General features: G+C 45.3%; 1 protein-coding gene across 5 annotated transcripts in view; it reads left to right on the top strand.

Annotated features, from left to right (window-relative positions):
• The window catches only part of PDE4DIP (phosphodiesterase 4D interacting protein), a 282,371-nt gene that overhangs the window by 159,740 nt on the left and 96,792 nt on the right, over nt 1-25,839 (top strand). For all 5 annotated transcript variants that reach the window (XM_063133148.1, XM_063133164.1, XM_063133171.1 and 2 more), the window contains 10 exons: nt 4,700-4,788; nt 6,514-6,728; nt 7,556-7,931; nt 8,442-8,601; nt 13,686-13,802; nt 14,023-14,497; nt 15,106-15,341; nt 20,219-20,270; nt 21,473-21,708; nt 24,620-24,781. In XM_063133148.1, the coding sequence (XP_062989218.1) occupies nt 4,700-4,788; nt 6,514-6,728; nt 7,556-7,931; nt 8,442-8,601; nt 13,686-13,802; nt 14,023-14,497; nt 15,106-15,341; nt 20,219-20,270; nt 21,473-21,708; nt 24,620-24,781 (2,118 nt within the window). The remainder of the gene's footprint in view (nt 1-4,699; nt 4,789-6,513; nt 6,729-7,555; nt 7,932-8,441; nt 8,602-13,685; nt 13,803-14,022; nt 14,498-15,105; nt 15,342-20,218; nt 20,271-21,472; nt 21,709-24,619; nt 24,782-25,839) is intronic.

The raw sequence follows: 25,839 nt of genomic DNA, 5'->3' as shown, positions 1-25,839 counted from the left end.
AAAGGTTGATGCAGGGCTTGCAGGGAAGGAGCAGTGATGGAAGCAGGATGTGAACCCCGTTTCAAGTCAGGTCCATCTTGAAGGGGGCTGGACCCTAAATTGAAATGGGACCAATTTGCCTTACAAACTCCTCCTCTTGCCTTACCTTATTTTCTTTTAACTCATCTCCATCCTTGTTTCTGTTATTTTCTTCTGTTGCCATTTTGACAATTTCATTAGCTAGCATTCATCTTCCCTATTGGGCGGTATACAAATGAAATAAATAAATAAAATAAATAAGTTCTGCTTCTCATCATAAATAACTTCATTTACTTGCTCAACATTTTCATCTTCTGCTCAGTGTTTTCTTCCATCCTCTATATTCTTCTGTTACCTATCTCTTGACATCACCTCAATTCTCTCCTGCTCGTGAGAAAGTTAACCCTCCAGTTTTTCCTCAGGAGGATGCCTGTTCTAAGTGGTAGGGATCATCCAAAATGGGGTTTTAGTCCATTTCACCTCATTCACTTTGTGAAAAACTATATTTTGCTCTAAATTTGGTAGACTAATTCATTTTGTGCACATTGATTTGGATATACCCTATTTCTTCGATTCTAAGACACACTTTTTTTCCCCATATAAACATCTCTAAAAATGGGGTGCGTCTTAGAATCGTGGGTGTGTCTTAGGGTTTTTTTTCCTGTTATTGGTACTGAAATTAGTGTGCGTTTTACAATCGATGGCGTCTTACAATCGAAGAAATACGGTAAGACATTAATGGAAAGAAAGTCTTCTATCACCTCCTCACCTCTGCAGCCACTTGTTCCCCTCCAAAAGCCTCTCTAGTGGCTGCGGAGAGGGTAGAGATCTTGAACAATGTAGAAGAGGCTGCTGTGGAAGGGGTAGCCACACAAATTCAGGCTTGGATCCTAAAATAAGTTATCTGAGAAAGTTGATGGAAGGGAAATTTCCTGTCCTACATCTGGATGGCTGCAGGGGGAGAAGGAGATTTGAAACTTCCTTCAATCCCCTTCCTTTTGTTCACTTATCTTAAGTAGGTTGACCCTATGGAAAGGAGGACAGGGCTCCTGTATCTTTAACAGTTGTATTGAAAAGACAATTTCAGCAGGTGTCACTTGTATATGTGGAGAACCTGGTGAAATTCCTTCTTCATCACAACAGTTAAAGCTGCAGGTGCCCTGCCCTCTTTTAAATCTGGTCACTCTAGTATAGCTCCTGCACCTTTAACTGTTGTGATGAAGAGGGGATTTCATCAGGTTCTCCATATATATGAATGACACCTGCTGACATTCCCTTTTCTATGCAACTGTTAAAGATACAGGAGCCCTGTCCCCCTTTTCAAATGGTCACCCTAATCTTAAGGATTCAAGCCAATGTATTGATTTTGCTAAATGTGTTTTCATTACATTATTTTGTAGAAATAATAGGGTCAGGGCCTGCCCAAGTATAAATAGTCCCCTGAGTAAGGGGTGCTTTTGATGCCTTCCCCCACCCATAGTCAGTTTTGCAGGGCCACCCAGAGGATTTATGGGGCCTGGTGCAGGTGTGATGTCCATCAAGAATGACATTGCTCAAAACCATGATCTCCTAGCCACTGTGGGAGAATTTGCATACAAGCCAAAGTTTGAAAAAGCCACATTGAAAAGCCACATTGGAAGACACCTTAAACCATGGCTTTAACTATGAACCTTTAACCTTAAACCATGACTTTAACCTCTGGGGTGAACTTACTTCAGTCAGCTAAAATTAGGCTGACATCAGTTTCCCAGAGGACCTTTACTTCTGTCGCCCCCAGATTGTGGAATGGCCTGCCGGAGGAGATTCGTAAAATTAATTCTCTGTGTGTTTTTAAGGCAGCTTTAAAGACTAGCCTATCCAGATCAATGTAAAATCAAGAATTTTTAAGATGTGTTGATTCCTGTTCTAATGTTGTTCCCTGCCTCGATCCAAAGGGAGAGGTGGATAATAAATTATTATTATTATTATTATTATTATTATTATTATTATTATTATTATTCACCATGGTTAAAGCCGTGGTTTAAGTCGTCTTCTGAACAGGGCATTCTGAGCAGTGGCAGTGCACCATGCAACACAGCAGAACTATCACAGGTTTTACTTCTATTTGTTTGTTTTGTTTTTTGTAGCAGTTTCTGTTTGGTAAGCATTCTTTATTTTAGAATGGCCATTATTTTTATCTTTAAAAATAATAAAAGTTATAAATAAAGAAGGTATCCAGCTGACTTCTTACAACTTACTGCTTTATTTTATTATTATTGCTTACAGTATTTGAAGTGCTAAGAGCTTGGTCATTTTGCCTGAAAGTAAAGCTTGTTCCACTCATTTTGACCTAGTGCAAATGACATCAAAGTGGAAATTGGAAAATAAACATATGACCAAGCTCATTGAAGGATGATCATTCTATAGTTAGTACCTGAACAACTGTAGAACCTTGAAAGAAAGGTCACAGACACTTGCTTTTTGCCACCCTAGGTCACTGCAGACTGTACATTAAAACAACAACAACAACCAGCCACTGAGCTCAGCTTGGTATGCCCTTCAGCTCAGCTTGGTGTCCCGGGCAACCAGCTCACTCATCCTTAAGGCTGGGCCTGCATGGGGGATGAAGACCCCATTTTCTGTCACTACAAGTCCACCCTTGCATTTCCTGAATTCTTAAGAGGCTAAATCTGAGTGCTTTGATAGAAGTTTCTTCTCCTGAAGAAGGAGTTCTTCAGAAAGTTTATTTCAGAGAATTCTGATGAGCCACAGGATCCCACATTACAGAGAAAATTCCTCTCCAGGCATCTTCAACTCAGGAAAAAGCTGGCAGGGGGGAAGAGAGCCAGCCTGCCCCATGGGAGAGAGAGAGAAACGTTCCTGAAGAATGTGGAGTCTTCGGTCTTAGCTAGACCTAAGGTTTATCCCGGGATCGTCCTGGGGTCATCCCTGCCTGCTCCCCGGATATCCTGTGTGTCATTTACATGAACAGGGATGACTCCGGGACGATCCTGGGATAAACCTTAGGTCTAGCTAAGGCCTTAGAGCCAAGTTAAACAGTTGGCTCATCATACATAAAAATCGCTTACCCATTTTCATTCTAAAATTACACACACACCAATGCCCCCCCCATTTTTTATTTTTTATTTTTTTTTTGCTTTTTAAAAAGCTCTCCCAGAGTGCCAGGGTCCCAATCTGAATTGGGGCTGTGTATGCTTACATGAAGCTAAATAAAACTATCATGGATAGCTCCACTATGGATGATTAGCCGAACTTTTAATTTAGCCCTAACAGTCTTCTCTGGCCTGGAGCTTAGCACGTGGTCACCTCTCAGACAGCTCTCACCTTGCGTATTGCCTCTGCTGGTGAGCAGGCCCCTAGTGTACAAGAGCCCATTTCCTCAAGGGGATTTGTCTTAAGGGTGCTATCTCTGGAAGTCTCAACTTGGCGGGTTCCAGCTGGCTCAAGAGGTTCCTGGCTGACAAGCTCTGGTTCAGGCCTGGTACTGGAGCCTTGGCCTGCATCTAGCACCTCTGTGGCTTGCAATGCTGGTCTTCCTGATCAAGATGGTGCCTCCTCTGTGTCAGAGTTCTGGCTTCTGGTCAGGGTCATGACAATCCATGAGCGCAGCTCTCCTTCAGTGAATGGAGTGGTTGTGTTTGATACAACTCTTAATTAAATTTATATCTTGCAATATCCACCCATTTAAATATCTTTCACCAAACTAGATGGAAAGCTAAATGTTGTTTTTAAAATTATTAATAGTCACTGCAAGGGGGATTTTCTTCAGACTGCGGCGCAGAGGAAGGAGGAGGGTTTTTCCCTCACTGAAACCCTGACAGCCCCTTTTCTGCCAGTGCCTAATAGCCCTGGAGAACAAGCTTCCATATAGAGTCTTCCTTTCCAGGGCTAATAGCAGATTTGAGGCAGGAAGGGGGATTTTTGTTGGGACTGTGGCAGAGGAAGAAAAAATCTTTCCCTTCCTGCGCACTACAATCCTGATAAAACCAGGGGTCCACCATGTCTGCTATTTTATTTTTAATTGACATGATTACAAGCAATGTGTTTAACATCCCATCTAGTTTGCCCCTTTGGTAGGTGTGATCATAGATATTTGACAAGGATCTTTGCTTAGTAGTAGTGAGACGGGCTGTGATGAAGAAGTAGCTAATATGCACTGCATCCTAGACTGGGAGTACTCCCCTTTTAAATAAGCACATTGCCATGGGCAAAGAACAAACAGTTTGTATTATGCTAAGGCTTCCTCCAGCTGGGAAGAGAAACAATTCCTCCCTCAAAGGCACAGGATAGTGAGTGATTATGGACCTTGCTCCCTTGTCAGTTCTAGTTTCCATTGAGAAGCTTGCTAAGAAACAACTCCATCCACCCCTTTCTTTTCTTCAATCTTCTTGATCCATTTTAACTCACACACACACTTCTACCAGCTCCTCTTCCAGACAAATGTCTAGACAACTAAACTAATGGACCTACATGAATGTAATTTTACTGCTCTGTACTTTTTACTAAAGGACCTCACAAACAGAGATCCTTTAGTAAAAAGGGCCTCTGTTTGTGAGGTCCTAGTGAGGTCCTTTGTGAGGTTTCTTGGTATGTGTGGGGCAAATTTCTGCTAAAACATATATATGCATAGAAATTAAAGGAGACCCAACTGATTGCTTCTGCTTTGTGGTATCATTCCCAGATCTAAGTGTGGCTGAGGATGCTGAAGATGCCTGCACCGAGTTCACAGACAGTATTGAGGAAGAGGCTCAAAGAGTCACTCACCAGCAGGTGAATCAGAGAGCAAAGCACTAGGCCTCTGTTTCAGAGAGATGGTTGCAGAGACACCAAGGTCTGTGAGTGAGCGGCAGCCATCTTATGCACAATGTGGCATTTGAAGGGACTGTGTTGTTTTTGGGAGCCATGAAGTCCTGGGATTAACTGAGAAACAGTTGAGATTTTATTTCTTTTGGTCTGCCTGAGGTTGGAGCCTAATCTTTGGGGCCTGGCATAAATAGACAACAAACTGCAGATAGGACAGGAATCTGTTGAATGTGGATTCGATTACAGGTGAAGTGGCAGAGGTTTGCACAATAAATATGGGAGGACAGTGCAGCAAAGGGATATGTTAATGACAGCATTTCTTTCTCAGTCTCCATTTGGAGGGTTTCATTGGTCATTGCCAATTTGCTAAATCACACTTTGAAGAAAATAAGGGCAGCATATGTTTGTCTTGTATGCTACTTACTGGTTAATTTCTGAAAAGACATATAAAGGGCCTTAATCTTCTCTAGAAAACCCAGCCCCATATTTTAGATGTGTTAGATTAGGTAGTGGCTACTCCAAGATGTAGAGATGGAAAATTCATTTTATTTATTTATTTATTTATTTATTTTATTACATTTATATACCGCCCCACAGCCGAAGCTCTCTGGGCGGTTTACAACAATTAAAAATAGTAAACATTAAAAGTATACAAAAATTTAAAAACATAAAAACAGTATAAAAACAACAGTATCCATTTAAAAACAACAATTCTGGGATCCATTAAAAACAAACTTAACGTTGTTAAATGCTGTTAAAATGCCTGGGAGAAGAGAAAAGTCTTGACCTGGCGCCGAAAAGATAACAACGTTGGCGCCAGGCGAGCCTCATCGGGAAGATCATTCCACAGTCAGGGGGCAACCACTGAGAAGGCCCTCTCCCTTGTTGCCATCCTCCGAGCTTCCCTCGGAGTAGGCACTCGGAGGAGGACCTTAGATGTTGAGTACAGTGTACGGGTAGGTTCATGTCGGGAGAGGCGTTCCATCAGGTATTGTGGTCCCAAGCCATGTAGGGCTTTATAGGTTAAGACCAGCACCTTGAATTGGGCTCGGAAACATATAGGCAGCCAATGCAAGCGGGCCAGAATCGGTGTTATATGCTCAAACCTCCCTGTTCCAGCTATCAATCTGGCCGCCGCATTTTGCACAAGCTGCAGCTTCCGGACCGTCTTCAAAGGCTGCCCCATGTAGAGGCAGAAAGGCATGTGATGCATGCCTTTCTGTTGTTCCTGGGATAAGCTCTGGCTCTCAAACAGTCTTCAAGTCTGGTGAGCCCTTAGCTTTAGCAAGGAATCTGTACAATGTGCTGTCCGCACTTTATGCTAGATTGAGATATGCAAAATGATAACAATGAAGCATACTATGCTGAACTATTGAAAGTCCATGCTAAAACTGCGTCTTGGAGTAGGCAGGTTGCAAATAGCTAGAAGTGAGAGGACCCAGTCACTGTTACACTGTTTTTCTGTTACTTTCTTTACATTGTTAGATAACTCACCACCTCTCTGTGTATCTTTACTGTTATGTTTTGCAGAGACTACTGTTATGTTAGATGCCCCAGAGTCATTTTTCTCCTTGCTGAATCTGTGCACTTGTGTTTATTTAGCAACTAATTCTCTGGTGTGTATTCCAGTTATTGAGTCTCCTAATCATTCAGAAATGACCTGCTTCCTCTTGTTGTTATTGTAAATTCTAGAATATTAAGGGAGATGCTGATGACAGCCTGGTGGGCTGTTCCAGTTGTCCTGCTTTATTCTCTGTGGTGAGGGGAAACAGTCTGCAGGTGGAGCTGCTTTCTGCAAAATCTGAGATTCAGCAAGCTTTAGAGCAGAAAAAGAAGCTAGAAGCCGAGCTACAGGATCTCAAGGGGCAGATTGAGGAAGCTGGGTTCTCTTCTGTATCTCAACTCAGGTAAGCCAGGTGGACCCCAGAAAATGTCTCGTTAGAATCCAACAGCCTGAGTTCTTTTCTGTGTTTGTCTTCTGCAGGCTCAGCAAAGGTCAGCTTGAGAATATTCCTGGGTCCATAGGTAGCAATTGTTTTTTGGATGTGAGGCACAGAATGCAGTACTTACAATGACATTTCAAAGAGCCACTCTAGCTGCTGTACTCTGTGGTTTGATTGTGCATGCACCTTACTCCTTCCTGAATGCCTGATGGCAATTCTCCTCCTCCAGCAGCACTATTTTCTTTACCGATGCCAGACAAGTGTGTGGAAAGGTGACAGCTGAACAGTGTGAGGGCAAGGGTGTGGATTACTTACCTCTGCCATAGATCAAGGAGAAGCATTCATGGGAGGCCTCCCTAGCATAATGTAGCGAGGCCTTCCAGCTGCCTTACAGGAGATGCTTCTATTCCCAGAGAGTAGGAATAGGCAAATCCTTATCTAAAGGGCATGCTATCAAAACAAATTGATTTGCCTACCTTCATGTGGGCCAGGAGAAAGACCATGAAGAGGTAACATTCAGTCGCTGTACTTGAGTGGTAGTTAGTGAGTATGAGACGTGGTTTCTCTGCTACTTTAAAATTTGCTGCTTCCCACCTACCCTGATTGCTTACTTAACTCAATCAAAAGTAAAGGGAGCAATTGTCAGACCGATGGAGTCTCAAATACTTCCTTTACCGGTGCTAGGTGGAGATGGTTCAACTCAACGCCTAATCAAGTGGAAAAGCCTGGGTTTAGTTGTTTAAGACCTTTGTTATCACTAGTTCTTAATTCTGATGCCTATGTCCCCACAGGAAGGCCCTGCTGAGCCTGTGTCTAGAGAATGCAGAGCTCAAGGAACAAGTTGGAGAAGCAATGTTGTCAGAGGGTTGGGAGAATGAGGACGAAAAGGAAGATGAGGAGGACCTGAGGCTGGAAGCTAGGAAGTTACAAGAGAAGCTGCACACTTCGGAGGTTGTGATTGGCCTCCTCAAAGAACAGTTGACTTTGAACAGCCAAGGAGGTGAAGGCACATTCAGTAGCCAGTTCACTGCTCAGGAGATGGAGCAGCTCCAGATGGCTAAGCAGGGCACCCATGAGGGGCTTCTCCATGATAATCTCCCACAATGGCACTTCCCACCACCCCAACATGTGGATTCCAGCTCATCCCACAGTCCAAAAGGGATCCAGGTATCTCAAGATTAACTCAGAGTTTGTAAGATCTGCTTAGATCATGAGCTGCCCACCATGAATTAGCCATTCCTGCTCATGAGTAGTCCCTGTTTCCCGTTGGTCTTCTGTGCCAGAACAATCTAAGCTTTGCCATCTGTGAATCTGGCTCCAACAGCTATTCACAGCCAGGACTGTGGACCACAGCATCATCTACATTCTAATACCTTCTAATATCTTCAGCCAAGAGTGCTTACACTTATGTAGCTGAAATAGCACCACCCATGCCCAAGAGGCGAGATGTCAGAGGCTCAGGAAAATGCCAAGGTTTGAAGATGTATAAAACATCTTTGGGGAAAGGAACCCCTAAGGGGGCAGCCCAGGGATCAGTGGCTTTGGAATGCTGACAGTGGAGGGTTAGAAAAGTAGGAAGAACAGAAGTGTTTTTTAGGCTAGAGCATGTTGAAATCAGCCATGACAAACATGCCTTTCCTTTTGCTGGCTGACACATCCCTCACTGCTTCTCCTCAGATGGGTGGAAGTAAAATCGCAAATGGCTTTTGGCAGCAGCCCCACTCAGAGTTGCCTCAGTGCAGGCAACAATGTCACAAGCTACAGGACAAACTCTTGGTTTCAGAGGCCACCATCCAGGCTCAGATGGCCCAGTTGGACCAATACCGGGCCATGTGCAGTGAGTATTGTTACACCAAGAGCTGTGGTTATCTGTTTTTCATTAAACATAAGTGTGGGTGTGGGTGTGCACATGCATGTATGTGGTGATATATCAAGGTCACTCTAAGAAGCATAATCATCTTCCTATGTGCCCCCACCTGTATTGCAACACTCTTTCTATTCCTTAAGAAATGTGCAACATTGTAATTAAGTAACTCATAATTTTGTGTACCACTGAGAGCATCCTATATCCCAAAATTATTTCAACACTCCTGCATAAATGTTTCAAGTCGGCAGCATGTCTCCATGCACTCCAAGCCTATGTGTTTAGTTCACTATGTAGTTGTTATGTCATGGTGCTATATGTCCTCCAAATAAGTCTTTCAGCTCAGCTCCAATCCCCCAATGCATATTCTAAACTAAAATAGTGAAACAACTGAACAAAACCAATATCTATGACAAGTGAAGAATGAGTAATGATCCCTGGGACCCCCTCAAACCAGGAAAGGAAACTTACCACCTACTTTGGAGCTCAGTCCTGCATGGGAGAAGAGGAAGACAAAAGACCAACAGACCTACCTGTTAATCCGGTGAGGAGTAGGGGCGAGGCTGCCCTGCAGCTAGCTCAGACCGTTGCTCCAGTCTACACATGACACGCGACGGGGTAAGGAAAAGCCCCATTGCGTCGGCCATTTTAAAAAAACTTAAAGGGGCCATGTGCGCAGGAGCGCACCAACGATAAGGTGTCTTTTTTTTAAAAAAAAAAGGTTCCCCCCTGCCCCCGATTTCCCCCAATGTCTGATGCCCCCCTGCCTGCTCGCTTGTCCACCCCCCCGCTCGCCTGTCCCCCTGCTCACTCGCTTGCCCCCCCGGCCCCTCCCCCGCTCGCCATGTCCAATGCCCCCTCTGCCACCCCAGCCGCAATCTCCCCACCCTGGCTCCGCTCTTCCCTCCCATCTCTCCTGCCAGGTCCGCTCTTCCCCCCCGGCCCCCATCTCTCCCCCAGCGTGGCTTCTCCCAGCTACTCGTGAGTAAGCCACGTAGCCAGGAAAAGCCACAGAACCAGCTAGACCTTCCGCAGCCCCGAGCTCAGCCCGGGGTTGTGGAAATACCGGGCCACAAGCAGATCCAGTTATCCCAGGTCAAGGGAGGGTTTAGCCCGGGCTGACCCCGGGATCCCCTGTGCATCATCTGGACGCACAGGGGTGAGCCTGGGTATCAGCCCAGGCTAAACCCTCATCTAGCAACGGCCTTCAGCTTGGGCTGTTGTTTTGCAGTTTGGCTGGCAGTATCAGCTGAAGATCCTGGTTTCGGAGGAGCAATGGTAACTGGCGTTAAACTGCTAGAAAATAGGATATTACTGGCAATGGACCCACTGCCAACTAGGGCTGTGCACGGACCCCCCCGATCCACTTCAGATCCCGATCCGCAACTTCCGGATTGGGTCTGCTCCGTGCTGATTCGCCAGTGGACCGTTTTGCCTCGCTGCGGAGCTCCAGATCCGAATCGGAGCTCCGCAGCGGCGGCACCAGATAAGGCCCCCTCCCTCCTCCCCCTCCCCCCTTACCTGCGTCCATCTGTGGTCCGGCAGTGGCTTCAACTGAGCCCGAGGACTCAAACAGGAACACCAGGCCGCAGCTGCTTCCGGTTTGAGTCCCTGGGCTCAGTTGAAGCTGCCGCCAGACTGCAGACGGATGCAGGTAAGATCCTTCCCCCCTGCCCCCTTACCTGGCTCCACCACTGTCACTGCACGGGCGGTGGTGGCAGGGCTAGATAACCCCCCCCTCGTGCACACCACTTACCTGGTCCGTTACGGCCCATCGCCGGCTTCTCTAGAGCCCGCAGCTCAACCTAGAACTGTAGGCCCCAGGTTAGCTTCACTGTAGCCGCGGGCTCTAGTGAAGATGGCGACGGGCCGCGATGGATCAGGTAAGACCCCCTTCCCCTCTGCCCCCTTACCTGGCTCTGCCGCTGTTGCCACACGGACGGCGGTAGCGCCAGGTAAGGCCCCCTTACCTTTTTTTTGGAGCTCCACTTCAAATTCATCTGGGTAGGCTTGCCAGAAAAGACAAGTCTTTAAAGCTATCTTCAATTCAGAGAGAGAGAGAGAGTTAAGTTGACGAATCTCCTCTGGCAGGCGATTCCACACTCTGGAGGCAACAGAACAAAAGGTCCTCTGGGTCAGCCTAGTTTTGGCTGGCTGAAGTAAGTTCTCCACAGTGGACCTGAATGTATGGGACATTGTATGGGAGAAGGTGATCCCACAAATAATCTGGGCTCAAACCGTATAGGGCTATAAAGGTAATAGCCAACACTTTGTACTTTGCCCAGAAACTAATTGGCAGCCAGTGGAGTGATTTTAATGTTGGGGTAATATGGCCACACCTGGATATACCAGTGACCAACCTGGCTGCCATATTTTGAATTAATTGAAGTTTCCGAACTAGTTACAAAGGTAGCCATATGTACAGCACATTGCAGAAGTTGAGCCTCAAAGTTACGAGCGCATGCACTACCGTCTTTAGGTCTTCCGACTAGATAGACTCATAGAATAGTAGAGTTGGAAGGGGCCTATAAGGCCATCGAGTCCAACCCCCTGCTCAATGCAGGAATCCACCCTAAAGCATCCTGACAGATGTTTGTCCAGCTGCCTCTTGAAGGCCTCTAGTGTGGGATAGCCCATGACCTCCCTAGGTCGTACTGCTCTAACAGTCAGGAAGTTTTTCCTGATGTCCAGCTGGAATCTGGCTTCCTGTAACTTGAGCCCATTATTCCGTGTCCTTGATCATCCCAGAGTGCAGGACACAAAATCAAGGTCAGTACTAATTGGAAGATGGTATTTTAAACCCCTAAAATTAATGATTCTGAGGAGACTGTGAGGAGAGAAAAGGAGAAAGATATTGGAAGAGGTTCAGAGAAAACTGTGAAGACCAAAAGACAGAGGCAGAAAAGAGAGGTCCTGAGGAGGCAGAGTAAAGACCAGGAAAGTGAGAAGCAGCAGCATTAGATTGTAGCAGCTCTTTAACCAATGGTCAATAAGAGGCCTACAGTTACTTCTGAGTCCTGGATTGCACAGTCACAGATAGATTTTGAGAAATAACCTACTTTTATGGAACATATCACCCTTTTATGGTTTAAAGACTTGCTTTAAATAGTTTATTCATCTGAATGCTTGTTTTGTTCCCCAACCCTTTCTCTTCCTTGTTAAATAAATCCTAGTTTTTGTTTTAAAAGTTGCTCACTGATTTCCCCCCTCCTGCTTTCAGGAATCAGGGGTCCTGGTGCACCACGCACTAGTTTGGGGCCAGCATCTTTCTCCTTATCCACTACTGTATGTATGAACCCAGGTCCCAGCAGTGCCTCCATATGTAACCCCACTTTCCCTACCAGCAACTCGGTTAGATGGTGGAAACCATGTTGTCCACCGCTGGTGTATATCATCGAAGTTGCAGCACACATTTCCACAGTGAAGAAAACATCCACAACATTATGCAAGTAATTAACATCTGGTTAAAACATTGAATGTGGAACACCCAAGAAATGAACAGCAGCATGAAGCATTTCTGAAGATATGTAGATACTTAAAAGCAAATGATGAATAGATGAGTGTTACAGCACTTGTATCACTGATGAGTTCATTCCTTGATGGTTGTGATTTGCAAGCATATGAAAGAAGAAATAAAAAGTAAGCTTATAGAACACTATGGAGACAGGATCATCACATCTGGTGAAAGCGGTAAGGCTGCTGTGGTGTCATTGAAAGAAATATCTGATCATATCCTGCGAGAGAGGCAAAGTCCAAAGAATGTGCTATCAACCTACAGAACTTACATGTAGTTGAAACTGCAGTAAAACTCATTCAAATTGACATCAAATCTCAGTCATCATGTTTTAAAGATGTATACCCCAATCTAAACAACCTCACTGAGAAATAAGCATTTGAGTATCTCCCATCAGTCTGAAGCTTTTGTTTATGAAGTTTTTTGTATGGAAGAATGCGTCCCCAAATAAGGCTCAGTTAGACAAAGCAACATGCATGCTGTGCACCCACAAGCTATAATAGCACCTCTACAGCTCGGTCTGCATACAAAACAGGTGGTCTACCACTGAGCCACAACTCCTTTTATATGTTGTATAAATTGTAGTTTTTACTCATGTATTAGCTATTGAGCTCTTACTTAGGCCATTTTACTGTAGATGTTCCGTAAATATATGAGTTCTAGACTAATAATTATAATTAGAGAATTCCTTTGTTTCTTTAGTGATCTGGGTTTATTATTATGTATTGTTTCTTCTTTTTGTTGCTTTATTTTGTTAACTTTATTTCATAATAAAACCCCTCACTCTTTTTCAGGATTCCTCTCAAACCTCCTTAACCCTTTCTCTCTTTCTCTCACACATGCAGCCCCCATCCATTCAAACATACAAACATGCAACCCTCCCTGGTCCCTCCCCCCAGTCCCCACTAGTTTCCTGCTGGCTTCCCTGCCCCATAAGCTGGCTTACCACTGACCTTCATAGCTCATCCCCGTTACTCACCGTAGACCTCTGCTTCTCTCATTAGTCCTCCACCCTGTCCCTACAACTTACCAGACCTTTGTTTCTCTTGGTGGATGCCACACTACAGAGGAAAGCATTGGCTTAAAGCCCTCCCCCTGCCACACATGAGCCCCATGTGTGGTCTAACAGAATTCATGGGGAATGAACATGGCAGTGGCTGAAGGCCCTCACTTTACTTTGAAGTGATCTCACCATATATACTGGTGGGAGAAATAACGTGGTTTGGTTGGTATCAAGGAAGGCGTTCGGGGATGCACCAGGGCCTACTGCAACCATGTTGCCTTTTCCCACCATTGAGTATAATCCAAGCTTACATGCAGGAAAATGTCATGTACGAAGAAAGTCCTTTGAGCTCCAGGGAAGAAAGTAATCCTCTCACCTGCCTTTGTGTTAAGCTCTACAACTGAGTTCTCTTCTTTGCTGTGTTTGCAGTGGATGTGTGGATGCGCTCCTTGGAATTTGCAGTGTCTTCTGAGGATGTCTGGTTCTCTTTAGCTGAAGAGCAATGGAAAAGGCTAAAACTATTGCATTCCTTTATAACAGGTGAACCCATGGTACAACAGGACAACAAGGAGATACAAGTGGATCTCCAGGACCTGGGCTATGAGACCTGTGGAAGAAGTGAAAACGAGGCTGACAGGGAAGAGGCCACTAGTCCTGGTAATGTAAGGTGTTACTCAGGCTGCAAGCCCCAAAGAGGTTGAGACATCTTATCTCACAAGGGACTCCTAAGGGCCCTAAAGCCAAGGTCTCCTGAGGGGGGAGTGGTTCTGAAAGCAGGCATTTGCTGTGGCTCCATATTGAGGGAAAACCCAGATTTACTACAGCATAATGTGAAATATGGCTCTAATGTCTAGTCTTGTGTGCGTGCCTTTCACAGAATGTGACTATCATGACGAGGAGATAAGGTCTTGGAAGAAGTTGCTGGGCTCCCCTCCAAGCAGGCTGGTGAAGCATGAGACACTCCTGGACTTCAGTCAGTGTGATGATGATGCCATTCTCCGCCAGCATATCCAGGCCCTCCAGGTGCAACTGCAGAGTTCCCACAAAGTCATCCAGAACCTCCAGAGTCATGTGTGCTCCATATCCACTACCAGTGACTATGCCTCTGGGGGCGAGCACCCACTCAAGCTGAAGCAGGACTACACCGTGGGCAGCTCTCTTTCTCAGAGCATGACAGATGACGATGAAGGGTGGCACTCTGACAGCTTGGGGTCCTTCGCCCCCCCTATTCTCCAGCCCAACAAAGCCCTGGCCAGGCTCATCCAGAGAGTGTCCCATCTTGAGGCTCATCTGGGTGAGGCCAAGCCAAAACTGATATTGCCAGAGGAGTTGAAACCTACAGCATCAATGGGGTAGGCAAGGATGAGGCTGATCAGCTGGGGCTGGTAGAGATTGACGTGGGCTCCTGTAAAGTGACAGTGGGTGACAAGGCATCCACTCCTTTTATATGCTGCTCAGCAACTGCTCTAAGAGTGTCACAACATACCTCTTGGCTCTTTCCCAATTATGGCAAAGGGTGGTGGAAGACATGACCTGAGTAAGCTTCATTGAGCAGTTTAAGCCTCTATGGAGCAACTCTGTATTCCAGATTATTTTGAATAGACTTTTGTCTGATACACTAAGCATCAGCGCTCTCTACATGAGAGTACATTTAAATAATATATTCACCATGTAAAATTAATGTGGCAAAGAAACACATAAGTTGCCAAGTAACATGTGAATCAAGTCTGAGTCTCCCGTCCCGTCCCCCCGCCATTAAAGATGACTGAACTCATTCAGTCACCTGAAGGCTGCGTGCTTTTCTCTGCATTTGTTGAATGCATGAGTTGACTCTGGGCCTGTTCCCATGTGATATAGAGACTGGGGTGAGTAAGGAGCCAGGATTCTCATTGTGTTCTTACTAGTGTGCTGGCTGGGCCTCTGAATAGCTATGGCCAATTTTTGCTGTCTTCTCTCCCAGGAAATATGATTCGTTGGTCCAAGCTCAGGCCCGGGAGCTCTCCCATCTGCGTCAGATGATGCGGGAGGGACAAGGGGTGTGCCGCATGCTGAACCAACACTTCAGGGACACCATCAAGTCCTTTGAGGAGCTCCTGCGAGGCACCGATGTCAATTACTTCTTGGGGCAGAACTTCCGTGAGCAGCTGGCACAAGGGAACCAGTTAGCAGGACGATTAGCCAGGAAAATGAACACTAGTGAGTTCACCAGAGACTCACAAAGTTTTAAGTTAGAGGGGTTATTTTGACATCTTGAAAATGGGTGTAGCCATGAAGCTCACAAATACTCTCTTTTTGCAGCTTACTATATTGTTTCAGATTGTCTGTCTCTCCAGCATTCAGATTCTTGAATGGGGAGCAGTATATAAATATTGTAAATAAAATAAATAAACAAACAAACAAGTAAGGGCACAAAAGAAAGATTTTCAGCTACTTTAGAAAGCAGGAATAAGGTGGTGCAAATATCCATACTGTACCAATGTGTTACAGCAGACTCTGTGCAGGCTTGAGTAGAATCATGGTGGTCTAAATATAATGGGCCCCAACTGGATTTTTAAAAAAAGGATGGGCTATATAAATGACAAACTTCTGAGCCTGTGCTAGGACATATTGCCTAGGGGTGTAGTGAAATCTCAATCAACTGAGGCCTTTAAAAGCATATTATACAAGCATTCTAATTCATGAGACTAGGCAATTAGAAAGGTTGTTGAGGTCAATCCGACCACATATCCAAAGGCTTCCATCAGTGTAAATGAGATTGCCTAGTCTCTTGACAGGAATACCTATAGATAGGATTCATGTTTATGGTAGGGGTTGGATATTATGAAACCATAAACCCTTCCAGCTTCATGGGCTTGCCATATTTCTATGAAATGCAGAATATGGATTCTAATGTGGAAGCAGGAATGGAATTCTCCATCTGATATTACATGGTCTATTGCTAAGTAACAATCTAAATGTACCCCTTATTTCTATAACCTTTTAATGGGATTCCTTTGGAATCCACCACATTCATGCATCTGCCTGTGTGCATCTTGCTGTGTTCATATTTATTTATTTATTTATTTATTACATTTTTATACCGCCCAATAGCCGAAGCCCTCTGGGCGGTTCACAAAAATTAAAACCACAATAAAACAACCAGACAGGTTAAAAGCACAAATACAAAATACAGTACAAAAAGCACAACCAGGATAAAACCATACAGCAAAATTGATATAAGATTAAAATACAGAGTTAAAACAGTAAGATTTAAATTTAAGTTAAAATTAAGTGTTAAAATATTGAGAGAATAAAAAGGTCTTCAGCTGGCGACGAAAGCAGTACAGTGTAGGCGCCAGGCGGACCTCTCTGGGGAGCTCATTCCACAACCGGGGTGCCACAGCGGAGAAAGCCCTCCTTCTAGTAGCCACCTGCCTCACTTCCTTTGGCAGGGGCTCACGGAGAAGGGCTCCTGTAGATGATCTTAAGGTCCGGGCAGGTACATATGGGAGGAGGCGTTCCTTCAAATAACCTGGCCCCAAACTGTTTAGGGCTTTAAATGTCAATACCAGCACTTTGAATCGGGCCCGGACCTGGACTGGCAGCCAATGAAGCTGGAAAAGGACTGGTGTAATGTGATCTCACCGGCCAGTCCCTGTTAGTAAACGGGCTGCCCTGTTTTGTACCAGCTGAAGCTTCCGGACCGTTTTCAAAGGCAGCCCCACATATAACGCATTGTAATCCAAGCGAGAGGTTATCAGAGCATGGATAACTGTAGCTAGGCTATCTCTGTCCAGATAAGGGTGTAGTTGGTATATCAACCTAAGCTGATAAAAGGTGCTCTTTGCCACTGGGTTCACCTGTGCCTCAAGTGACAGTTTTGGATCCAAGAGCACCCCCAAACTACGGACCCGATCCTTTAGGGAGAGTGCAACCCCGTCCAGGACAGGGCAAACATCACCTCGCCGGACAGATGAGCCACCCGCTAACAGTACCTCCGTCTTGTCTGGATTGAGTCTCAGTTTGTTAGCCCTCATCCAGTCCATTACCGTGCCCAGGCACTGGTTCAGAACAGCCACTGCCTCACCTGGGTTTGATGAAAAGGAAAGGTAGAGCTGGGTATCATCCGCATATTGATGACACCTCAGTCCACATCTCCGGATAACCTCCCCCAGCGGCTTCATGTATATGTTAAACAGCATAGGGGATAAGATAGAGCCCTGTGGAACCCCATGGCTTAGAAGCCACGGCACAGAGCAATAATCCCCCAGCACCACCTTCTGGAATCGGCCATCCAAGTAGGAGCGGAACCACTGCAATGCAGTACCTCCAACTCCCAGCTCAGACAACCTATCCAGAAGGATACCATGGTCGATGGTATCGAAGGCCGCTGAGAGGTCCAGGAGAACCAACAGGGTCGCACTCCCCCTGTCTCTCTCCCGACAGAGGTCATCCCACAGGGCGACCAAGGCAGTTTCCGTTCCAAAACCAGGGCTGAAACCCGATTGAAATGGATCTAGATAATCCGTTTCATTCAAGAGTGCCTGGAGTTGTCCTGCAACCACCCGCTCAAGCAACTTGCCCAGGAAAGGGATATTAGCCACCGGCCTGTAGTTGTTAATGTCCTCTGGGTCCAGATTAGGCTTCTTCAGGAGTGGTCTAATTACCGCCTCTTTTAAAGAGGCCGGCACCACTCCCTCTCTCAAGGAGGCATTCACAACCTCCTGGACCCAGCCGGCGATCCCCTCCTTACTTGATGTAATGAGCCACGAAGGGCAAGGGTCAAGCACACAGGTGGTCGACCGGACTTGGCCAAGCACCTTGTCCACATCCCCAGGCCTCAATAACTGAAACTCATCCAATAAAACTGAGCCGGATGGCGCTCTGAACGCCTCTACTAGTGGAGCTGCATTAAGTGTGGTGTCCAATTCATGACGAATCTGAGCGACTTTATCTTCAAAGTGCCGTGCAAACTCGCCGCAGCGTGCTACCGAGGGTTCAACTATCTCACGCCCTGGCCCAGAGTGTAACAGGCCGCGAACCACCTGGAAAAGCTCCGCCGGACGACACTGAGAAGATGCAATGCTGGTGGAAAAGAACTGTCTCTTTGCCACCCTCACCGCCACAGAGTAGGTTCGAGAGTGAGCTCTAACCCGTGTTCGATCAGACCCAGCACGAGTTTTCCTCCACCTGCGTTCTAGCCGTCTCCCCTCTTGCTTCATTGCCCTCAGCTCAGGTGTATACCAAGGAGCTGACCAGGCTCTGCTCAGAGGGAGAGGGCGCTTGGGCGCAATCGTGTCAACCGCCCGAGTCATCTCTGCATTCCACAGAGCAACCTGGGCTTCGACAGGAGCACCGGCCATATCAGCAGGAAAATCCCCAGAGCCCTCTGGAATCCATCGGAGTCCATTAGCCTCAGGGGGCGGACCATTTTAATAGGCCCCCCACTCTTGCAGAGGGGAAAGGCTGCCGAGAGTGTAAACCTCAATAGGAAGTGATCTGACCACGACAAGGGGGTAGATATTAGTTCCCCCACTTTCAGATCACCATCCTCCTGTCCAGTCGAGAAAACCAGATCAAGTGTGTGTCCTTTTACATGCGTTGGGCCAGTAACATGTTGAGACAGCCCCATGGTTGTCATGGCAGCCATGAAGTCCTGAGACGCTCCAGATACAGCAGCCTCGGCATGAAAGTTGAGATCCCCCAGAACCACCATCCTGGGGGTCCTCAACACCAGGTCCGAGACAACCTCCGTCAGCTCAGGCAGGGAGACTGTTGGGCAGCGGGGTGGACGGTACACCAGCAGAATCCCTAATCTGTCTCAAGTACCCAACACACAGTACAGACACTCAAGATCAGCACTCGACTGAACAGGAAGCCTAGAGAGGGAGATTGTATTCCTATAGACCACGGCAACCCCCTCCCCGGCCCTCGAGTCTGTGCTGGTGCTGCACCGAGTACCCAGGAGGGCAGAGCTGGGTGAGAGCAACCCCTCCCAGTTCACCCACCCAGGTCTCCGTGATACATACCAGGTCAGCCCCCTCATCCACAATCAGATCATGGATGAGAGAGATTTTGTTTTGGACTGACCTGGCATTCAGCAGCAGCAGCACTAGTTGCACCACTCATACCTCTAGTTCAGCTAATGGAGAAATCTAATTGATTGACTGCTACTACCTGGGAGCTTGAGTAAAACTCTATAAAGCATGGGAATTGGAATGGAGTTACAAAGGGAACCAGAGAGCTTTGACTATTGGGCAGTATAGAAATGCAATAACTAACTAACTAGACAGATAGACAGACTGACATAGATACATGTAACCTAGATACACAGAAGAATGGGGCACTCCATAAATCATAAGCACAGTGGTACTGTAACAGACAGCAGTTATTCCCATTATACAGCGTTCATGGTAGGCCTTATGAGTTCAGAGCAAATCATGGAAGCTTAACAGAGGCAGAGCTTACAACTCAATTAGGCTTTCTAAAATTATGTCTTATAAGTGGGGGCTTATTGTAGACTAAGGCCATGGCTAGACCTACCGGGTCTAGCAAGACGGAGGAGGGAGGAGCTTGAGATATGGTTATTGCGAGATAACACACCTTGTCTACATGTGCGTGACGTCCTAAGAAGAAGAGGATGTCATGCGCGCATGAGCGAAAAACAGTAAGGTATTTTTTTTTTAATAAATAAATTTCCCCGCTCCCCTCACCCCACCCCCGATGGGCACATAACTCCTGAGGTTACTTGCGAGGAGCCGGGACAAACCACGATGCCTTTCCCCCCTGCTTTTTCCAGGTCCACAGAAAAAGCAGGGGGGAAAGGGAGGGACCATTGCTCCCTGCTCCTGGGATGCCCTGTGTGTCATGTGAACGCACAGAGATGATCCTGGGGCGATCCACAGGATATTGGCTGGTCTAGCTATGCCCTTAGGAATGGCATCAGCTTTTCTCACATTTTCCTCATGATTTCCTGTTCTATCCCTTATTAAAAGAGAGCAAGCAAGGGAGAGATTTGCATACCATGGCATCAGGGCACCTGAAAAGACTGCATAATCATTGACTAACTTGCTTTCCCGGAATTCTGTTTTCAGGAACTGATTTAAATATGGAGGACAGATCAAATCATGAACTGCTTGTTCTGAGGTAATGATAGTGAATTCCCAGCTGCAGGCTTATGTTGGCATTACCTGCTCCAGCTTTGGGAAATCTAGGCATCCTTTTTACTGCATGCATTATGTGTGGGATCTATATCAGGACTAACGCTTTTCATATTCTCCTTATACAAATCTACGGTGCAACCACACTTGGAATACTGTGTACAGTTCTGGTCACCACACCTAAAAAGGACATAGGCCTGATCTACACCAAGCAGGATTCAGCACTAGGAAAGCAGTAGGAAAGTAGTCTATGGCCTGTGTCGATGGGCCCCAACAGTTGTCAGTGCACTTCAATACTGCTATAAAGCAGTCGTGTTGCTTCCACCTTTTATATACCGCTTTCATAGTACAATATCCTGCTTGGTGTAGATGAGGCCATAGTAGAGTTGGAAAAAGCGCAGAAAGGGATAACTAAAATGATCAAGGGGCTGGAGCAAACCCCCTATGAGGAAAGGTTACAACAGCTAAGATTGTTTAGTATAGAAAAAAGGGAAGTCAGGGGAGACATGATAGAGGTGTACAAAATTATGCAGGAAGTGGCTAGGGAGACATTTCTCTCTCTCTCAATACTAGAACTCATGAAGCTGATTGGTGGGAGCTTCAGGACAGATAAAAGGAAGCACCTTCTTCACACTGCAGAGTTAAAGTATGGAAGTAACTTCCACAAGAAGTAGTGATGGCTTTAAAAGGGGATTGGACAAATTCATGGAGGATAAGACTCAGTGCTACTAGTCCTGATGGGTATATGCTACCTTCAATATCAGAGGCCATATACCTATGTACACCAGTTAGAGGACTTGGGTGGGATCATACTGTTGCACTCATTCCCTGCTTGTGGGTTTCCAATAGGCAGCTGATTGGCCAGAATGCTGGTCTGATTCAGTATGGCTCTTCTTATAGTCCAGAAGGAATAGGCTTAGTTGTCTTTGTTCATGGAGTAGGGGTCAGTTTATTGAACATCACATGCCGAATTGGGGCCAACTCATCAGTATGGGATGTTCTATCATGTAGTGATTTCTCTTCAAGGAAGCATTTGAATCAAAAACAGAAATTGTGAGATTGTTGGTGGGCTGAGAGGGCAAAGGTAAGTGGGAACAGAGAGATGGGGTGGGGTCTATTCTGAAGCTGGGGGAAGGAGTCTTTCTGTGCAAATACCTCTAATAGTCTTCAGGCCTTGTTCCATCCCAGGCTGAGCAAGGAGCTCCAGGAGAAGGAACAAATCATCAAGACCCTCCAGGCCAAGCTTCAAGTGCACTCAGTGACCCCTTCCAGTAGCCACACTATGTCTGAGTCACCCCGTTCTGGCAGCAGCACTTCCTTCCTCTCTGATGGCCTGGAGAGCTGCTCTGACATGGATGATGTGAATGAGTACATCTACCAGGAGGACCCCAGTGAAGGACAGTTCCGCAGCCTCCTAGGCAAAGGTATAGCCCCCAAAATCTCTTCTCTGCACAAGACTGGGAGACATTCTGTCAGGCCCAGCACCCCTCTTAACCTCTTGCATTGACTAACCAGCCAAGCTGTGGAAGTTCAGTTGGAAATCTGAAATATGCTCAGGGGTGCAATCATATTGAATCATAGTTAACTCATTTCCATTCAGAGGTGCAAGATTGACATGACAAAATAGACAAAGCCTGCCAAATATGTCCCAAGTATCCCTTAAGGGCACATTTTGCACTTCAGAGTTGTAGCATGTATGCTCTGGGCATTAAATTTCCATGAGGGCTTCTCTACAACTCTGCTTGAACTAGGGCCACTTGAAGAGGTCTGTTGTGGTTCTTTCTTTGACTCCCCCCCCCCCAGTGTCGGGGAGCCAAGGAGGCTTAGAGTTCTTTAGAAAAAATAAATTAAAATGCCAAATGTGTATATCTTTTTAGACATGTTTCATTATGCTTTCAAATGTGTGGAACAGAAATTCAGAATAACTGAGTATATAAATTAACACATCAACATCACAAAAAGAAACCAGAGTAACCAGGAATAGTAAAGGGTTTGCTTGGATACATGTATAAAAGAATTCAGTAAGAAATATGTGTCTTTGATGCTACTGAAAGAAAGGCAATCAGCTCTCTTCTCTTTTGTGGTATTGCTTCATTGTCTATGGGCTTCTCTAAATGAGCACGCTAGTTTCTAGCCCCTCACAGAAGTTTCCAGGTCAGTTAAATGACACTGTAAACAAACAGGTGGTCTCTCATGCCCCCACCTTATTCTGTTTTAAAAAAGGTCAGAGAAAAGCTGGAACAAGCCCTTAATTGTGCAAAATCAGCAGTGTGTAAAGCTGGCATTGTGCTATGAACTTGCCAAGGAAGGGAGGAAGAATGTTAAAGAGGGTAGAATGCCTCCCTGTAACAAAAAGAGGGTAGAATGCCTCCCTGCAACAGTTTGATCCCCATGTGTCTATTAAGAAGTAAGGGGCTGACCCCCAAGTAAGTGTGCTGAGGGTTGCAAACTTACAGCACAATATTACTTCTGCTCAGAAGTAAGTCCTGGCTTTCCTGGGGGCTGCAAGGAAACATGAAAACAATATTGCCCCTCTCCACTCCTTTGCACATGCCAGGGAGGGAGGAGGCACTACCTCGATTCCACCCTTTCTGCCAATTAAAGGAGCCCTGGGGAAACAGCAGGATCTTCTGCCTTGTTGCCCCTCTCCTCCCATGTAATCCAACTCTATCAATCACGCCAAAGAACCAGGAAGCACAACAGCACCAGGTAAACAACAGAATTTTCCTTAATGAGGAGACCCTCTACAATACCCAAGAAGACTGTTGGGATCAAAGGCAATAAGTACCCTGTAAGTTTTATAATATGTGAAATTATCCTTGCCCAATATCTCTGTGGCCACCCCCACTAGCAGTGAATATATGAGTCTGTGTATCCTTAAAATCACTAAAAACTTCACTGGAGAACCAACATTAAAAATGATGGAGGGGCCAGGAATTGTACATGGTTGGCAAGAAGTATGAAATGACGTCTGCTGGTTTTTTTAAAGGGTGGGATTATGCCCTAATAAAAGTATGGGAGCAGGTAGGATGGAGAACATTGCAGAAATGTTTGTATAAATGGCTGATTCACAGCCTCATGTAGAAAAGCTCAGAGACAGATAGTTCTGAATTCTCAGCATCTTCCCCCTCCAAATTAGTTTCCCCCCAATAAATCTAAAACCAATTTGCATTTGCATATTACATATGTTGTAAGAGAGACAATAAGGACATCCTCCCACCCAGGGCTGTTCAGTTGGTGCAAAGTTAGAATAAGGAGTTTATTCACCCTCACCCTCTTCATAGAAGTTTGGGACATGACTGAGGAGGGCTGAGAAAGAATATTCAGCTACTTGGGTCCTATTGTCTTCTGCCTGTCCTTGGAACTGAAATATATGGGAGTTCTTTATCATTGCTGCTCACCATGTTTGCTTGTGATAAGGAGGGAACATGTGTTTGTTATGTTGAAAGATCCTCTGAAGTGGGAAGCAGATCATTACCTCTTGGTCAGATGGTTGTTTTTGTTAATTTGGTATTTATATCACTGTTTGTATTATGTATTTCCATTTTAACATGAGCCACCCTGAGAGCACAGTTGTGTTGATGGTGTGGGGTATACTTTTAGTAAGTAAACAAATAACTAAAATATGGTCACTGTTCCTATTTTCCCCTGCACTCTCTCATGCTTACGTTGGTCATACCCATTTCTCCTATGATCAGGGGCCTTCACCCTTTGCCTGAAGACATTGCATTTAATATCAAGGGTATGAAATAGTTTCCATGACTGGTGCTTCTCATTGGCAGCTGTGATGTTCTCTGTAAGCAAATGAATAGCATTTCCCCTCTGAGGTTCATCAAATGAGCATTTTATCGCACACTCACTACTGCCCACTTATGGATGTACACACGTCCTTTAGACATTGTTGTCCATCTCCTGTTTGTCCATCACAAAATAGACCCCTTTTAATCTGATTTTTTTTTAAAAAAATGGAATGTGCCACAATCTCCTGCTGTGAAGGAGCCACATGGTCTTTGTTTACTTCCTCTTTCCCCTCCGGGAACAAAGAAGTAATGAGGGACAAAAGCAGGGGCAGAGAAGCGACGGTAAGGAAATGCAATTTCCCCCTGTGTCATGACGCTCTCTGTGTGTAGCTTCTTTCTTATTTATTGATTACATTTCTATACCACCTAGTTGAAACTCTCTGGGTGTTTCATAAAACTTAAAACCATAAAATACAACAGTATAATAAAACATAATATAGAAACCTTTAAAAGTTGAAAATCGAATAAAACCAGAGTTAAAACTAGGGTAAACCAGTTGTTGACCACAGAGTGTAAATTGTGTCAATTCTTACAGATCTTGGAAGTCATTCTGGCAAAGCTTCTGCTCAGCTATCTCATCCCACCATTGCCACTACATCTCCTGCTGCTACTGCTGCTCCGGTAGAATCCCTCCAAGGGAACCTTGCTTTGCCGTCTTCCCAACATCCCTTGCAGATTACCAGCCAAACTTCTAGAGGTATGGACCTCATAACAGAAAGTGGGCTTGTGGTATAAAATTGCAGAGGGGAGGGGGTTGTGAAAGACACCATTATGGTATTGACCTTTTCTCTATCCTTCTCCCGGCTTTCTTTTAATGCACTTTTTAATTATAAAATTAATTATATTCACTGTTAAAAATACTGTTATGAAGATTAGTACGGGAAGTAGATATGTCAGCAGGAAGGGGGAAATGGTCAAGAAAGAATGTTCAGGGAATCAGCATTTCTAAATGGCTAAAAAGGGTCTTAGGGGCACATCCCCTCACCACTGAGCAACTTGCGATTCAGGGCTCTCTGGTGTTCGTCCTGGAGCCTTTAGTCTCATCCCAAAGTAACCAATACAAGGTGTAACCACAAGGTGCTTCTGTATATCTGTAATCAGAGGAAACAACATCCAATTAAAAGGCCGTGAATTTCCAGGCAGCTCAAGCCCTGATACCTCCCAGTTTAGAAGTTTCAATTTCAGTTTACTTAACTTTATTATATATAGCCAAAGGCCTTTACAATGCACAAGAACGTTAAAGTGGAGGAGACCTTTCCCAGTGCAAACTTGATCTAAATAAAAACCCATTATAAAATTCCGCAATGCAGTTAAAAAGTTTGTTTTAAATAAAAACTTTTATTAATCCCGTAACACAGTTAAAAACAGACGATATAAGCCAACCACCAAGTGGGTTTACCACTTAAAACAAAAAAGATGAAAATTACAATATGTTATAATTCTTGATGGGGCAAGACTACAGTTTCTTGGCTGCCAGAGCAAATTGGGCAGGCAAGTATGTAATAAATAAATAGTTGTCAGCTAGAAGTTCTATTACTAGGTCCTGAATATAACTGCATAATAAATGACCAAAACTTGCCTCTAGGAACCTCATACAAAGGACAAAACAGCAAATAATGAATTATGTCCTTGACCTTTCAAACACCAGCTCGTGTGTTTTAATTGTACATTTTGGAAGCTACACACCAGATATTAATAGAAGCTGACTTGCAAGTTCTTCCTTTGCTGTGTTACCTGCCATCCTCTTCCTGGATC

Source organism: Elgaria multicarinata, chromosome 1 (assembly GCF_023053635.1).
Source record: "Elgaria multicarinata webbii isolate HBS135686 ecotype San Diego chromosome 1, rElgMul1.1.pri, whole genome shotgun sequence".
NCBI lineage: Eukaryota > Metazoa > Chordata > Lepidosauria > Squamata > Anguidae > Elgaria > Elgaria multicarinata.
The sequence above is the reverse complement of the archived record's forward strand: the minus strand, read 5'-3'. Positions and strand labels throughout refer to the sequence as shown.